At 39.9% G+C, this 16,157-nt stretch overlaps 1 protein-coding gene across 1 annotated transcript; it reads right to left on the bottom strand.

Moving 5' to 3' along the window:
- Positions 1-3,646: 3,646 nt before the first annotated feature.
- Positions 3,647-7,784, bottom strand: LOC124080390 (uncharacterized). Its single transcript, XM_058573226.1, is given in 3 exon segments — positions 3,647-3,952; positions 4,307-7,237; positions 7,325-7,784. Coding segments are annotated over 3 exon segments (3,678 nt in total). The 5' UTR covers positions 7,766-7,784.
- Between the last annotated feature and the right edge of the window lie 8,373 nt (positions 7,785-16,157).

Raw genomic sequence — 16,157 nt, 5'->3', positions numbered from 1 at the left:
TTCAGCCCCTCAGCCACCCAAAAAGAATTTGGAGATCAAGTCTTTCAGGGGGAAATGTTAGGTAGGAATTCAAGGACACTAAGATGGCAGAGATGAGATATTAGAAAGAATTTTTTTTATCTCAGTAGCTCAGGAGGCTGAGACAGAAGGATCAAGCATTTAAAGCTAGTCTCAGGTACTTAGTTGGGTTCTAAGCAATTCAGTGAGACCCTGTCTCAAAATAAAATATAAAAAAGGTTGGGTATGTGGCTCAGTGGTTAAGCACCCCTGGGTTCAATCCTTAGTACCAAAAGAAAAAAGAAGAAGACATTGTTATAGGATGACAAGGATAAGAGTCCTGTCCCTGTTTACAATAAATGCCATTGCTATGACAACTCCAGCCCCTGAGAACTTATAACCATGACAACTCCCCCAGAAGGTTCTGTATTTTAAAAACACCAATGGAAGTAAAGTGGGCAGTATTCTAATTATGTTTTCTAAAATAACCAGTGGTGGAGGGGGGACGGACAATATTCTAATCAAGTATCATAAAGTAACCAGTGGGCATAAATTGGATAAGATCTTTGATCAGGTCCATAAAGAAAAGACAATGCCTCACAGCTCAGCATGTAAGACACTAATTTCCAGTGATCAGGTCCTTGAGCTCTCCTCTCTTACTTGGCCCACTCCATGACTTAACATAGTGCCAATTCCACCTTCACCTTCAACAAATATGTACTGTGCCTATTACTTGTGTATGTCTTGATCAATTATTTGTTTGAGACACATCTCTCTCTCTCTCTCTCTCTCTCTCTCTCTCTCTCTCTCTTTTGTCCTTCCTTCCTTCCTTTCTTCCTTTCTCCTTCCTTCCTTCCTTCCTTCCTTCCTTCCTTCCTTCCTTTCCTCCTTCTTTCTTTTCTTCCTTTCTTTTGTCCTTTCTTCCTCCTTCCTTCCTTCTTTTCTTTCTTTCTTCCTTTCATTCCTTTTTACTTGGTAGAAAGGGCTTTGTGTATTATGTAAGTGCCCAAACACTGAGCTATATCTCCCATGTATTTAAAACATTTTTTTTAACTTTCAAGACAGTGTCTTGCTAAATTGCCCATGCTCCCATGAAACTTGTAATCCTCCTGCCTCCGTTTCCTGAGAAAATGGAATTACAACTGTAAAGGTCAGGCGAGCATCGGAGGAAGAGACCACCAAGAGACTGTCTCATGCAACAGCAAAGGGTTTATTGGGGTCCAGCATGCTGGGGCTCAGAGCTCACTTGAATAGAGCAAAGAGCCCTGAGAACAGCTTAAGCAGAGCTTATATACTTTCCTTGGAGAGGGCAGGGAGGGAAGTTCATTGACGGGTCAGGGCAAGTGGGCGGTTTGCCTGCCACCAGCAGTTGGGGACAGCACATTCTGGGAACAAGATTAGCAAACAGTTCTCAAGATTATTAACCTTTCATTTCCCACTTCTTCTTCTGGTTATTTTTAATCATAAAAGTGATCATTGGGGGGTGTCACATTCTATGTCTGCTAGTGGGGTATATTGTTGTCTGATTACCATAAGTTTGATTTGTCCAATTTGAGCTTGGAGAAAGGAAACTACACGGTTGAGCAAACAGGGTCCTAGAGTTAGCAACAATATAAGGATTATTAAAGGACCGGCCAGGGCTGATAAAAGCGTAGTTAATCAGGGGGACTGTGTGAACCAAGATTCATACCACCCTTTTTGGGTTTCTCTCTCTCGTTGACGCTCTTAAAGGTGTCTTCTTAATTTATTCATAGATTTTTTTTACAACTCCAGTATGGTTGGCATAAAAATAACATTCTTCCCTCAATGCAGCACAAAGGCTTTCTTCTCTCATGAAGAGGAGGTCCAACCCTCGCCTGTTCTGTAAAACAACTTCAGAGAGAGAGGTTAAAGATTCCTGCAAAGCTGTGATGGAGGTTTCTAATATCTTTAAGTTTTGGTCCATTGCTGTTTCTAATTGGGTCATTTGTTGTGTCCCATGGACCAGGGCAGTGGTTTCTGTGTCCACCCCTGCAGCAACTCCTATTCCTAATAGGATGGCTAAAGTGAGGGATACAGGTTCCCGGCAGAACCGGGTTGTATGTCCCCTTATTTGATCTTCAAATGAACCTGCATCATGATAGAGCACTCTGGGAAACATCTGCACCATTATACAATTAATCACATCTGTTGACCATTTCATGAAAACATAAATAATGTTTAAGTATATAGAATTATACTGTTGTAGGGACGGACAAGACAAGGCACCTAAGATAGCACCGAAGACAGGGAAACAGTCCTATTTGGTTGCAACCGGATTCAGAGGGCATTGCTTCTGTTGTAATCAATTAATCCCCTGAACCCCAAGTTTAGGTAGTTTCAGAATTTGTACTCAACATGTAAGGGAAGGGGCTCAGAAGTTCACAGGCTGTAGAAGTTCACAAAAAGCAGTTTTTGTTTCTGTTTTTTCCTCTGTTCTGGGCAAGTTAACTTTTCAAGGACACCTGGGAGGGGGAGAACTTTTTCTTTTTTTTTTCCCTGCCAGATGTTACCATGGAGCCCAGTTGATAACTTTTTTATCTTAGAAATGTAGCCATCTCTGTGAAGCCCCAGCTCAAGGCCAGAGGCCTTGTTCACATATTTTGTGAAAAACTAGTAAGGGGGTGTCTAGCTTAGGAGTGCTGATTTTTCCAGCCAATGGCCAAGTAGAACAGGGCAACATGAAAAGAGGAAGTTTATCTATACTGAACTCTTTTATAGGGACTCTTTTGCTGAAAGTCCTAAGGTCAGCCATGGTGAAGACTTCTGGAGAAGGTCAGTTAAGACTTTTCTGTGGGCCTGGTACAGAGGGGGAAGACGGGGAAGGCTGTGCTGAGAGCAGCTCCGTGGATCTGAGAATGAGGAAGGAGAGATGTAAAAGAATAATGGGAAAGGGGTTTGGGATTTTCCTAGCAACAAAAACTTGAGTAGTAGAACAGGTAGAGCAGAGGGGAAGTCTGGAGTGAGTATCCCAAAAAGCCTGTGAGGGACTTTAAATTTTTAGTAACCTGTTTTCAGTGATGACAAAGCAACTTTAAAGGCCATTTTCATTACATCTTGGATAGGGGTCTGAGGGCTCTCCTCAGCTGGTTTGAGCTTTGGGTTAGCTGGTAAGAGGACCTGGTGGGACCCGGTGTGGCACTGACAGGAGAAGAGAGGAGTGAATGGGTGGAAGGGTACCTCAGTACTTGCTACCTCAGCAAGGGGGCAATGGTCTGAGAACCGGCGGAGGTTTGGGTTCCATCAGGTAGCCCCTGTATGTTTACATCCTTATGACTTACAGAAGAAGTCGGTTTTTTCCCCACACAGCCGTGACTGTTTGTGGCTTTGATAGTCCGCCGGGCAAACATAGTAATCTAGGTTAGCCAACCTGCATCTGGCTCGCGTGTCCCTACATCCATAATGTTTGTTTCTATTATCTATGGTATGGAAGGGATTTAATGGAATTTTAGTGGGATCCTCTTCATCAGGGATATCCCAATAGGAAAGACCTATAGCCAGCTGACAAATGTCTGGGTGGAGAGATGGCCATTAGGTCCCTAAGGGGGCTGTATGTGAGATAGATCATACTTCTTGTCCAGTAGGATTTGTGATTAGCCATCGCTGCTGAATGGGCTGATGAGGGTTAGGACTACTGGTGGTCAAGGGGAGAGTCCATAGCCTTATCCACACGGCGAATATGCAATTTGAGAGGGTTACCAGTCTTTTCCAATTTCCAGCCAGAGACTGGACAGGGCGCAGGCTTGAGATGAGAGGCATGGATCCAGGAAGTGATTCCATCTACCTTTACCGCTGTAGGTGTTATAAGTAGCACCTGGTATGGTCCTTTCCAGCGGGGTTCCAGGGATGACACCTGATGTCGTCTTACGTAGATGAAGTTTCCCACTTGATATCGGTGTGGAGTTCCTTCGTCCCCAGGTTGGTAGGCAGTGGCCAGCTGTTTCCACAGGTATCACTGAGTTTTTTCAAGAGCTTTAAGTCTGTCAAGCAAGGGGGTGTGGAAGGGATCCTTAGGTCTTAGAGTTGGGGTTATGTCCCTTACTGGAGGAGGGGCACCATAGAGAATTTCATAGGGGGTGAGGTTATACAAAGAAACACAGGGAGTATTTCTTGTATGAAACAGTGCATAAGGCAGGAGCATAGTCCAATCTTTTACGGTCTCTAAGCTTAATTTCGTTAAGGTCTCTTTAATGGTTCTATTCATTTTTTCTATCTGTCCTGAGCTCTGGGGTCTATAAGCACAATGTAACTTCCAATTAATCCCCAGGGTCCTGGTTAACCCCTGACTTACCTGGGCCATGAACGCCATTATCATTTCTGGTCCATTATCGGACCCTATTACCTTAGGCAGGCCGTATCTTGGAAAAATATCTTCCAGGATCTTCTTGACCACCATTTGCGCCATTTCTGTTTTTGTGGGGAAGGCTTCAATCCATCCTGAAAATGTATCTACAAAGATTAGGAGATATTTAAGTCCATACCTTGCTGGCTTAATTTCAGTAAAGTCCACTTCCCAAAATTGTCCTGGTCTGGTTCCTCGGAGGCGCCTTCCTGCAGGAAGCTTGGAAGGGTAAGCATTAACCAATTGACAGACCCGACAGGCTTTTATTACCCGTTCAGCTATTTCCTTTCGCTGTGAGCCGGTTAGTGGAAAACTCTGTTCTTGATCCTTCAGGAATGCCTGCAATTTCTTTGAACCAAGGTGAGTGAGTTGATGTACATTTTTAATGTAGTGTAAGGCTTTCTGAAATTGCAGGCTGGGCTTAGTAAAGTCGAGGAGTTCAGTGTCAGTGTCCTTATGTTCCCCCGGTGTGGAAAGTGTTAACATGGTTACTCCATTTAGGGCTGCCAATTTAGCTTCTTCATTTGCCCTCTTGTTAGATGGGGGTGGTATCTGCACAACGGTTTGTTTTCTGGGCTCAGTGAGCCATCGTTTACCGCCCCTAAGGGAATAGTCCAGGAAGATTACTTCTTGCTGGCAAATTTGGGCCTTTTTGGCAGAAGCTCTATACCCGAGTTGAGCAAGCTCGGATAATAGTGCTTGGGTCCCAGACTCACAGTTTTCCTTGGTATCGGCTGCCAGTAGCAGGTTATCCACATATTGAAGCAGGGTGACTTCGGGGTGTGTAGTTCTGAAGTTGTTGAGATCTCTGTGGAGGGCTTCATCAAAGAGAGTGGGGGAGTTTTTGAACCCCTGTGGGAGTCTGGTCCAAGTTAGTTGATCAGACATTCCGGTTTCCGGGTTTACCCATTCGAAAGCAAACAGCAACTGACTATCTTTATGCAGAGGCAAGCAAAAGAAAGCATCTTTTAAGTCCAGAACAGTATACCATTTTCACTCAGGGATCAGGGTGCTAAGCAGATTGTACGGATTAGGTACTGTGGGGTGAATGTCCTGCACTCTGTTGTTGATCTCTCTTAGGTCTTGAACGGGGCGATAGTCCCCGGTTCCTGGCTTTTTTACTGGTAGCAGGGGAGTGTTCCAGGCCGATTGACAGGGCCTTAGGACCCCTAAGGCCAGATATTTCTGAATATGGGGCCTTATCCCATCTTTAGCTTCTTTGCTCAGAGGATATTGTTTAATATTAATTGGGGAGGCTGAGGTTTTTAACTCCACTGTTATTGGAGGTTGTTTTATGGCTAGGCCTAACCCAGCAGTTTCTGCCCAGGCATCTGGGTAATCTGTTATCCATTTCTGGGATAGCTTGCCTGTTTGATCAGTCTTGGGGGGTGTGAAGAGTTGATGCTCATCTTCTACTGACATAGTTAAAGCCATGACTATAGGAGTTTTTACTGAAGGATTTAGAAATTCCATTTGGGGGCCTTCAGGGTTAAAAGTTATTCTGGCCCGGAGCTTGGTGAGCAGATCTCTGCCCATCAATGGGGCCGGGCATTCTGGGATCACTAGGAAGGAGTGATGGACTTTTCCTTTCCCCAGGTCCATGGTCCTCTTAGTTGTCCAAGCCCGATATTTACTGCCATTAGCCCCTTGAACTAGAGACCTTTTAGTTGATAGAGGGCCCAATGGGGCCTTAAGGGCTGAGTATATTGCCCCTGTATCCACTTCAAAGTTTGCTGGGGTCCCCTCCACTTCAAAAGTTACCCTGAGCTCGGGGAGGGGATCCGAGCCCTGACTTTCCTAGTCATCCTCCAGAGTTAGAATGGCTGGCTGGCGTGGCTGTTTCTTTCTAGGGCACTCTTTGGCCCAGTGTCCTTTTCCTCTACAGTAGGCACATTGATCTGAGGCCAGAGGTGGCTTCTGGCATGGGCCCAGGTATCCCTTTCTGTCTCCCTGTCTCTTAATTTCTGGCCTATTTGTTGTGGTGACCAGGACCTTAGTCAATGCCTTAGTCTGTCTTTTGCTTCTTTCATCCTCCCTTTGCTCCCTTTCTTTCTCCCTCCTTTGTTCCTTCTCTTCCTCAGTTTCTCTCTTATAGTATACCTTCTCGGCTTCTCTGACTAAATCTCTCAAAGTCATATCTTGTAATCCATCTAAGCATTGTAATTTTCTTTTAATATCCAGGGCAGCTTGCCCAATAAAGGCCATCGTGACAGATGCTTTTTGATCCTCTGCCTGAGTATCGAAAGGAGTATATCTCCTATATGTCTCCATAATTCTCTCTAGAAACATAGAGGGAGATTTATCAGGCCCTTGAATAATCTCTCTTACCTTGGCCAAATTAGTTGGTTGCCTAGCGGCCACTTGGAGACCTGTTATTAGAGCGCAGTGATAAGTGGACAGATGCTCCCTACCTTTAAAGGTGTTATGGTTCCAGTTGGGTTGGTTCAAGGGGAAGTTGTGTCGGTCGCCCATCTGGTCCGAGGATATTTTTTTCCTAGCTTCCAGGAGGATTCTCTTTTGTTCCTCTGTCATGAAGAGAGTCCCTAGGAGTTGTTGGCAGTCATCCCAAGTAGGCTGGTGTGAAAACATCAATGACTCAATCAGACCTGTGAGCCAGGCGGGGTCCTCGGAAAAAGGGGGATTGTTATTTTTCCAGTTATATAGATCTGAAGAGGAGAAAGGCCAATACTGGTAGGCTTGCATTTCTCCACCATGGCCATCCTCTATCATTGGCCCATAAGGATGGAGGGGAAGTATCACGGGGGCTTCAGGGTTTTTAATCATTTGCTGCCAGCGAGTTCCTTTAGCTGGGCCAGTTTCCTCCAGGGGAGGAGGGGCTGTATGTGCTGTGGTGAAGTCATCTGGAGGGCACTGGGCCGGCTTAGCTTCCTCCAATGGTGGAGAGGCTGAGTCAGCAGCAGGGGAATCACTTAGAGGGGTTTGGGGGTTGGGGGATGAGGGCAGGGCATAAGGAGGGGGAGGAGAGTCCAGTAGAGTCAAATCTTGAGACTCAGGGAGAACAGAGGGTGGAGGAGGAGGAGAAGCAGAGGGTTTGAGAGACAGAATCGTGGGGGAAGGAGTAGGAGCGGGGGCAGGGACAAGGAAAGGCTTCACCCATGGAGGAGGAGATTCGCAGAGGTCCTGCCAAGTTAAGATATATGGCTGTTGATCTGGATGGCTATGTGGTCCCGGCTGAAAGACAAAAACAATATCTCTGACTTTTCAAATTAGTGGGAAGTAGAAAGATCCTTCTGGGGGCCATCCGACTCCAAAGGTGGGCCATTCTGAGGCACAGAGAGTCTGCCAGGTCCGGCGTTTTACTGAAAAAGAAAGATTCTGAGCCCTTAAGTGGACTTCGGTCCAGTGATCAAGGGTCAGGGACAGAGGCGTTGAAGTGCTCTGTCCCATAATGAAAGATACACAAACAGTGAAAGCAAGGACACATGACACAGATGATAAAGACAGACAGTAAACATTCAACACTGAGACAGGACTGAGTAGCCGGCAAAACATGATGGGCTGGCAAACCGAATCCGAAGCAGAATACTGCAGAATACTGAGTCGAGGAAACTACTGTTCCTCGATTTCCAGAGTCCTCTGGGGTGTCCCCCAGGGACATGGCCTGTGGCTCTGTGACATGTATGTCAGCCACTGTCGGAGAGAGCTCACGCTCTTCACCAACAGCCACTTTGCCAGCCCTAACCTGAAACCTGAAACCTGGAACCAGAAACCTGAAACCTGGAACCAGAAACCTGAAACCTGGAACCAGAAAGCAGAAACCAGAAAGCAGAAACCAGAAAGAGGCACCTTACTTACCCCGAGAGGGGCCCGTTGGGGGTCTTTCGTCCGCCGCTGCCGGATCTTGGTGGAACCTCCAAATGTAAAGGACAGGCAAGCGTCGGAGGAAGAGACCACCAAGAGACTGTCTCATGCAACAGCAAAGGGTTTATTGGGGTCCAGCATGCTGGGGCTCAGAGCTCACTTGAATAGAGCAAAGAGCCCTGAGAACAGCTTAAGCAGAGCTTATATACTTTCCTTGGAGAGGGCAGGGAGGGAAGTTCATTGACGGGTCAGGGCGAGTGGGTGGTTTGCCTGCCACCAGCAGTTGGGGACAGCACATTCTGGGAACAAGATTAGCAAACAGTTCTCAAGATTATTAACTTTTCACAACTATGTGCCACCAAGACTGGCTTGCTCTTATTTCTTTTTTGCTTTTAAATGTTTTATTAGTATACTGTGGTTACACATAACATTGGGGTTAATTTTGACTATTAATACATGTTTGTAATATAATCTGCTCCATTTCAATCCCCAGTACCTCTGATTTTCCTCCCCTTGTCCATTGTCCTGATCCATTTCCTCTACTCTACTGGCATTTTTTTCTATTTATTTATTTTTTAATTACACACACACACACGCACATGCACACGCACACACTTAAATGTAGAGTATAATGTGATGTATTCATACATGAACATAGAATAATTTGGTCAATTTGATTCTGAAGTTCTCCTCTTTTCCATACCACCTCCCTCCCCTCAATCTCCTTCCTCTGCTCTACTTTTCTTCCTTCTAAGTTCATGGGATTCTCAATTTTTAAAAAGCACTATTTTTCTCTAGCTACTAGAGAAAACATTCACCCTTGACTTTCTGTGGCTGACTTGTTTTACTTAGTATGATTCTCTCTAGTTCCATCCAGTTACCAGCAAATAAAGTAATTTTGCTCCTCTTTTTGGCAGAGTGAAACATCACTTCATGTATAGCATATTGTATTTTAATAGATAATCTCATTGGGCAACAGAGCTGTTTCTGTAATTAGGCTATTGTGAACAGAGCTTACCTTCTTCCAATTCTTAGAGAAAGAGCTTTAAAATTTCCACATTTGAGCCTGACATTTGCTGTGAGCTTTTATTCATCTTTCTGTCATTGATGTAAGTTCCTGTGTGCATAATTTGTTGTTAGTTTTTAACATAAAGGGACATTAAACTCTATAAAATAATTTTCTGTGCTTTTTAAGATAATTATCTTATTTAGTTATGATACACTATATTCTTTTTCATTTATATTGATTCTTTTAACTTATACATTACAATAGTATTCATGTTGATAAAATTATAAAAGTATGGGATATAATTTGTTCTAAGTCAGTCCCCATTACTTCTTCTTTCCTTCATCTCCTCCCTCTCACTGCTCTCTTTCCTGTACTTTACTGATTTTTCTGCCATTTAGTTAAGTTTTTTATTAGTGTCTTGTGGATGAACATCACTGTAAGATTCACTGAAGTATATTTGTATATGCACATAGAAAATTTAGGTCAGATTCATTCAACTGACTCCTTATTTCTTCTCTCCTCCATTCCCTTCATTATCCTTTGTCTACTTCACTGATATTCATTTATTTTTCATTCTTGTATGCCTCATTTGGGTTTGTTTCCACATATCAGATAAAACATTCAACCTTTGACTTTTTGGTACTGGCTTATTCCACTTAGCATGACAATCTCCAGATCTCCAGATAAATCTACTATCAAATGTCATAAGGTCATTCCTCTTTATGGCTGACTAATACTCCATTGGGTATATGTACCACATTTTCTTTATTCATTCATCTTTTGAAGGCCAAAGGTTTTGTTCTATAGCTTAGCAATTGTAAATTTTACTTAGCTATAAACATTGATGTGTCTGTGTCACTGTAGTAAGCTGATTTTAAATACCTTACATATATACCAAGTAGAAGGACAGCAGGATCATATGAAGTTTACATTACTAGTGTTTTGAGGAATCTTTTTTGAGAGAGACAGAGAGAGAGAGAGAAAATTTTAATATTTATTTTTTAGTTTTCAGTGGACACAACATCTTTGTTTGTATGTGGTGCTGAGGATTGAACCCGGGCCATATGCATGCCAAGCAAGCGGGCTACCACTTGAGCCACATACCCAGCCCTTGAGGAATCTTCCTACTGCTGTACAACATGGTTTTCCTAATTTTCAGTCACACCAACAATGTATGAGTGTACTCTTTTCCTCAAATCCTAACCAATATTTATTATTATTTGTATTTTTATTATACTTAGTTATATATGGTAGTAGAATGTATTTGGCATATATACGTTCATGGAATATAATTTATTCTAATCAGGATCCTACCCTTGTGTTTGTACATGATGCAAAATTATCCTGATTTTGTACTCAAATACAAGGAAAGAATAGTTGTCTCATTAATTCTACTGTTCTTGCTTTCTTTCCTTCTCCATTCAATTTGATTCCCTTTGTCTAATCCAATGGACTTCTAGTCTTCCCTTCCCCATACTGTCTTATTGTGGTTAGTGTCCACGTATTAGACAGAATATTTGGCCTGTGGATTTTGGGGACTTCCCTGTTTCACTTAGCATGATATTCTCCCATCTCATCCATTTACTGGCAAATTCCACAATTTAATTCTTCTTCAGGGTTGATTAATAATTCATTGTGTACATATACAACATTTTCTTCAGCATTCATCCATTGAAAGGCCCATGGATGTGTTCCATATCTTAGCTATGGTGAATTGAGCTGATATCAACATTGAAGTGGCTATGCTACTATAGTATGCTGATTTTAAGTCCTTTGGTATAGACTGAGGAGTGAAATAATTGGGTCAATGGTGCTTCCATTCCAAGTTTTTCTAAGGAGTTCCCATACTACTTTCCAGAGTGATTGCACCAATTTGTTGTCCCACCAGCAATGTATTGGAGCACCATTCTCACCAATCCTCACCAACATTTATTGTTACTTATATTCTTAGTAGTTGTCATTCTGACTGGCATGGGATGGAATCTCGTGTAGTTTTAATTTAAATTTCTGTAATTGCTAGAGATGCTGAAGTTTTTTTTTATATACTTCTTGACAATTCATATTTATTCTTCTTTGAAGTGTCTGTTCAGTTCCTTTGTCCATTTATTGATTTGTTTGTTTGTGTGTGTGTGTGTTTTGATTTCTTTACATATCATGGAGATTAATTCTCTATCTAAGGCACAGGTGGTAAAGATGCTCTCTCATCCTGTAGGCTTTCTCTTCATAGTTTTGATTGTTTCCATTGCTGTGAGGAAGCTTTTTAGTTTGACACAATGCCATTCATTGATTCTTGATTTTACTTCTCATGTTTTAGGAGTCTTGTTGTGGAAGTCAGTTCCTAAGCTGACATAGTAGGGAGTTAGGTCTACTTTTTATTATCTTATATGCAGGGTGTCTGCTCTAATGTCTAGGTCCTTGATCCACTTTGAATTGAGATTTTTTGCAGGGTAAGAGAAAGGGTTTCAATTTTATTTTGCTACATATGGATTTTCAGTATTCCCAGCACTATTTGAAGAATTAGCTAACTTTTCTTCAATGTATATTTATGGCATCTTTCTCTAGTATGAGATAACTATGTGAGTGTATATCTGTGTCTTCTATTCTATGCTGTTGGTCTTTATATCTCTTTTGGTGCCAATACCATGCCATTTTTGTTAATATAGCTCTGTACTATAATTTAATAACTGATATTTTAATGCCTCCTGCTTCACTTTTCTTGCTGAGGATTGCTTTTTCTGTTCTGGCCTTTTATTTTTTCAAGTGACTATCATGATTGCTTTTTTTATTTCTATAAAAATGTCATTGGGATTTTAATAGAAATGACACTAAATCTGAATAGCATTTTTCATTGCACAGTCATTTTGACAATGTTATTTCTGCCTATCCAAGAACATAGGAGGTCTTTCAATATTCTAATGTCTTCTTTAATATCTTTCTTTAGTTTTATGTAGTTTTTATTGTAGACATGTTTCACCTCTTGTTTTATATTGGTCTTCAAGTATTTTCCTTTCTTTCCTTTTCTTTTTATTTTCTTTCCAGGATTGCCAAGGTTATAGTTTTTTCTGATTTCTCTTTCACCTGATGATTCATTGGTGTATAGGAATATAATTGATTTATTGTTATTGATTTAATATCCTGATACTTTGCTGAGTTCTTTCATGAATTTTAGAAGCATTTTGGTGGAGTTTTTGGAGCCTTCTAAATATAGAATTATGTTGTTGGAAAATAGGGATACTTTGAGTTGTTTTTATTTATATCTGTTTAATTTCATACTCCTGTATAATTTCTAGGAGTAGAGTTTGAAAGACCATGTTGAATAGCAGTGGTGAAAAAGTGCATCCCTGTCTTGTTCCAGTTTTTAAAGGAAATGCTTTCAATTTTTCTTCATAAAGAATGACGTTGACCTTGTGTTATTCTATACAGCTTTTACAAGGTTGAAGTATGTTCAACATTGTAAAAAACTACAGTCTGTAGTTTTCCTAGGGTTTTGAACATGAAAGGATGCTGCATTTTGTCAAATACTTTTTCTGAATCTATCAAGATAATCATACGATTCTTATCATTAAGTATACTGTTGTGGTTAATTATGTTTATTGATTTTTATATGTTGAGCCAAACTTGCATCCCTGTGATGAATCCCACTTGATCATGTTGCACTAGCTTTTTAATATTTTTATGTAATATTACAGAATTTTATTAAGAATATTTGCATCTGTATTTATCAGGGATAATGGTCTAAAGTTTTCTTTCCTTGATGTGTCTTTTTGGGTTTTGGTATTGAGATGACACTAACTTCATAGGATGAATTTGGAAGAGTTTCCTCTTCTATCTCATGGAATTATTTAAGGGGTATTGGTGTTCCTTCTTCCTTGAAGGTCTGGTAGAACTTGGTGAGAATCAATCTGTTCCTGGGCTTTTCTTTGTTGGTAGAATTCTGATGACTTTTTCAATTTTATTGTTTGAAATTGATCTGTTTAAATATTCTATGTCCTCATGATTCAATTTGGGTCAGTTATTCATCTTTAGAACTATGTTGATGTCGTCAAGATTTTCTATTTTATTGGAGTATAGATGTTCAAAGAAGATTTTGATTTTCATCTGTATTTCAGTAATGTCCATGGTGATATTTCATTTTTCATAATGAATTTTAGTAATTTGAATTTTCTGTCTCTTTTTCTTCATTAGCTTATTTGCATCAGTTGTTATTATTATCTGTCTCCCCATAAACTCTGTGGTACTGGAAATCTTTAGGGACACTATAATTCCACAAGGTAGACACCATACTGCCTCAAAATCAACTGTCAGATGGGTAGACACAAAAACACCATGAAAAAGCAAGGGAATAAGTCAACTCAAACAAACCAAAATACATAAAAAAAAATCCATGGACACCACAGTGGAAGAAATGACAGAGAAAGAGTTTAGAATGTTCATAGTTAAAATGATATGTGAGGTAAAGAAAGTTATAAGGAAGAAAATACTGGATGCAAAATATCACTTCAATCAAGAGATAGAGATTCTAAGAAAAGAAAAAAACAAGCAGAAATCTTCAAAATGAAGAAATTAATACACCAAATCAAAAAATTATTGGAAAGTCTCACCAACAGACTACACCAGTGGAAAACAGATTTTCAAGCAATTAAGACAAAATATATATTATTGAAAATAAAGTTGACCATGGACAAAAGATGTTAGGAGACTATGAACAGAACTTCCAAATATATAGGATAATATAAATAGACCAAATTTAAGATTTATCAAGATAGACAAAGTCTCAAATACTTTGAAAGTTTCAATAAAATAATCACTGAAAATTCTTCAAACCTAAAGAATGAAATGAAAAATCAAATACAGGATGGATATGGGATCTGAAAATATAAAATCACAACAGATCCACAACAAATCACATTATTATGAAAATGCCTAACATACAGTATAAGGATAGAACTCTAAAAGCTGTCAAAGAAAACATGACATCATCTTTAGAGGAAAACCAATTCAGATCTCAGCTGATTTTCAACCCAGACCTTATAGCAAAAAGTTCTGGAAGAATGTATACTGAACTCTGAAAGAAATTGATGCCAAATAAAACAACTATTCTGCAAAATTTAGCTTCAGATTTGATGATGAAATAAAAACTTTCTATGATAAACAAAATTTTAAAGAATTCACAATTGAAAAATCTGCACTACAAAACATTCTCAACAAAATATTTCATAAAACAGAAATGAAAACTAAAATGAAATCCGGTGAAGGAAGAAACTACACTAGAAGAATAGTTAATCAAAAGAAAAAGTACTTCATGTTAAAAATTGGAAATAATTCAAAATGACTGGTAATAAAAATAATTTCTCAATAATAACCTTGATTTTAAATGGCTTAAATTCATAAATTAAAAGATACAGGCTGGCAAATTGGATTAAAAAACATGACCCAACAATACTCTTGTCTCCAAGAGACTCATTTTGTAGGCAAAGACATCCACAGTTGAAGGTAAAACAGTGGGAAAAAACTTACTCTTCCCATGAACCTCACAAGCGAGGGTTTTTATCCTCATATCTGATAAAATTAAGAGATACAAAATCAGGCTATAAAAAAATCAGTAGCATTTCTTCACACTAGCAACAAACTATCTGAGAAACAAGAGCAAGAAAACAATTCTATGTATAATAATTACAAAGAAATAAAATAATTAGGAATATTATTTAATGTAACCAAGTAATGAAAGTTCTCTATATTTAAAACTATAAAACACTGGTGAAAGAAATAGAAGACAAAAAATGGGAATATATCCCAAGTTTATGAATTTAAAAAAATTTAATTGATATTGTTAAAAGTGTCCATAAAAGCCAGATGCAGTGAAACATGACTATAATCCCAGAAACTTGGGTGGCTGACACAGGAGGATCACAAGTTCAAGGCCAGCCTTAGCAACTACGCATAACCCTTTCTAAAAATTAAAACAACAAAAATTAAAGGGCTGGGGATGTAGTCAGTGATAGAGTGCCCCAGGTTTTATCCCAATTATCTAAAAAATGGCCACATACCCAAAACAATCTAGAGACTTAGTGCAATCCCTATCAAACATGTTTTCACATAAATAGAAAAAAATCCAAAAATTATGGAACCACAAACCATAACAAATAGCCAAAGAAAACTTGAGCAAAAAGAGCAAAGTGAAAGCATCAAAATGTCTGCCACGCGACCAGTGCTGGCTTCATTAAGAAGGTTCAATTCATGAGTAAATGCTAGGGAGTTCCAAATTAAAGAGACAAGACTGTAAATGCCTTTAATACCACCTCTTGGATGGCTTCTCCTAGCTCCCGCCTCCAGCCACCAAATGTAATAGCGAGGTTAACTGAAGAGACTAGCAAGAGAAAGAGAACAAGCCAGGGAGTGGACGTTTATTGGGGAACAAAAAAATTCCAGGAAAAATCCCATCCAATGAAGGTTAAGGGGGGCAGCATCCCAAGGTCAGGGGTGACGATTGGGTTTTGGGGCAGTGGCCAGACACAACTCTGCATGGACAAGCAGCTCAGACCTGGGAAAGGGTGGGGAAAGCTCTAACACAGCTGTGTCTAAGCACCTCTCACACAGCTAGTGAGGTAACTCAAATAATGAGAATGAATGGCCTCCCACATATTCCCCCTTTTTTCTTTTTAAAAATCAGGCAATGATTTACTCTCTTGAGTTTTTGCACTCTTACTCTGAAGACTCTCCATCCTAAAATTACAACACAAAAAAGAATTAACAGCAAAGAGAACAATCCAATAATGCACCATGCTGAGTGTTTAAGAATATTTCCAGGGTTAAATCCATTTAATTCCTTCAATATTTGATTAGCCATAGAAGAAGGATCTGAAAAATCAGCTCTATTATTTTGAATATCTTGGATATGGTGATGGAATTCCAAAAGATCCAAGCTATTATTATTATTTTGCCAAATACCCAACAAATGGTTCTTAAACT

Source organism: Marmota monax, unplaced genomic scaffold (assembly GCF_021218885.2).
Source record: "Marmota monax isolate L192 unplaced genomic scaffold, Marmota_monax_Labrador192_F-V1.1 WCK01_AAM20220418_F8-fsc00183, whole genome shotgun sequence".
In the NCBI taxonomy this organism is placed as follows: domain Eukaryota; kingdom Metazoa; phylum Chordata; class Mammalia; order Rodentia; family Sciuridae; genus Marmota; species Marmota monax.
The sequence above is the reverse complement of the archived record's forward strand: the minus strand, read 5'-3'. Positions and strand labels throughout refer to the sequence as shown.